Raw genomic sequence first — 1585 nt, 5'->3', positions numbered from 1 at the left:
CTAGTCAATTTTGTAATAGAAAATTCACTTCCTCGTTTGTTGATTTTAATGTGATTATGTACTAAATATTATAAATATAAATATGAAAATATATATAAGTTGATGTGTCTTGGTATGTGAATTTTTCTATTATTTTTTCTATCAATTTAATTTGCAAAAAAGTACTTTTAATATGTATAAATTATAAATAAAATTACAAATTATAATACTTGTAGATTAAGTTGTATCATCTCGTTGTATTTATTTACATATACTATTTTTTAGTTATTAAATAAAAAAAAATTATAAATAATTTTTGTTAAGTTCTAGATCACGACATCTATCATAATCAAACTTGATGAAATAACGATGTAGATTACACAAAAGAAAAAAACAGTGCCACATAACTAAACAAGTAAAAATACCACGAAGGCACACCTGCATCATGGATGGAATGTCGACTGACTCAATAATATCTTGCGAGAGCTCCGGAAAGATATCATCCTGCGGGATCATCAGCGGATAGTCAAGAAACCTCACATCCTCAAGACTACAGTTAGCGACAGCCTCAACGAACAACACGCCTTGGCCTCGACACGCTAACTTCACTTCACCATCTTCAGGATCATTGATGAACCGGCCAGCGAAAGGGTAATAAGTTACGAGGGCCTTCGACATAGCTTGCTTGATAGTTTCTGCCGCTCTCACGCCGCTCTTGAACACATGAACCGATCGCACCAAGTAGCGCAGACCCTCGATGCGATCAATGGCGGATAGTGGAAGGATCTCAGTCGGGGTCGGCTCAGCAGGGGTGACGAATCCGGTAGATTTCCGGGTGATGGAGAACACCATTTTACCTAGTTGACCCGTAAGGGAGATGAGGCAGGCTATGATATGGAGAGAAGAAATATGAATGGCCAATGGAGATGGATGGGGGGACTTTTATAGTTGAAGGATGAGTCAGGAGACCAGGACCTCTCGACGAGTCAGGCGACAAACCATTTCGTACTTGGTAGCTTTGGTCAGCGCGGTTGGTAGACGGTAGGTGATACAAGTGAGCGAGTAGTTTTTTTTTATAGCATCTTTAGCCAAATAAATTATGGTTTAAGTATTTTTAAGAGCAAATTAACGATTTAGCGGTAATAATTCACTTGCATGGTAAATTGTTAATGTTAGAAGCGGCGGAAATACGGGAGCATAGGTATTATTGCCTTCAAGACCGGGGCAATTTTAAATTTTTTATTTTTTTTTTAATATTATATGGCCCAACAATCGAGGGAGCCATTGGGGTTGAATTGGGGAAAAATGTTTCGCCCAAACGTCCAGGAGCATAGGTATTATTGCCTTCAAGACCGGGGCAAATTTAAATTTTTTATTTTTTTTATAATATTATATGGCCCAACAATCGAGCGAGCCATTGGGGTTGAATTGGGGAAAAATATTTCGCCCAAACGTCCGCACGTCAGGAAGGCCAACCGCTGGCCGTCATGTTACCCTCCAATGAGGGGTTTTGACGACGTGACTGCCGGTGGTTGACTGTATATTTTTTTTGAGGACGTTACCCACCCTTCTTACAAAAAACCCCAAATTGGCGAAGATATTTCCC

At 39.0% G+C, this 1585-nt stretch overlaps 1 protein-coding gene across 1 annotated transcript in view; it reads right to left on the bottom strand.

Moving 5' to 3' along the window:
- Positions 1-871, bottom strand: part of LOC110029085 (acyl transferase 5-like) — a 2342-nt gene extending 1471 nt beyond the window's left edge. The window contains exon 1 of the mRNA XM_020731210.1: positions 418-871. Within this exon, the coding sequence (XP_020586869.1) occupies positions 418-831 (414 nt within the window). The 5' untranslated portion in view covers positions 832-871. The remainder of the gene's footprint in view (positions 1-417) is intronic.
- Between the last annotated feature and the right edge of the window lie 714 nt (positions 872-1585).

This window comes from Phalaenopsis equestris, unplaced genomic scaffold, assembly GCF_001263595.1.
Source record: "Phalaenopsis equestris unplaced genomic scaffold, ASM126359v1 Scaffold000546, whole genome shotgun sequence".
In the NCBI taxonomy this organism is placed as follows: Eukaryota; Viridiplantae; Streptophyta; class Magnoliopsida; order Asparagales; family Orchidaceae; genus Phalaenopsis; species Phalaenopsis equestris.
The sequence above is the reverse complement of the archived record's forward strand: the minus strand, read 5'-3'. Positions and strand labels throughout refer to the sequence as shown.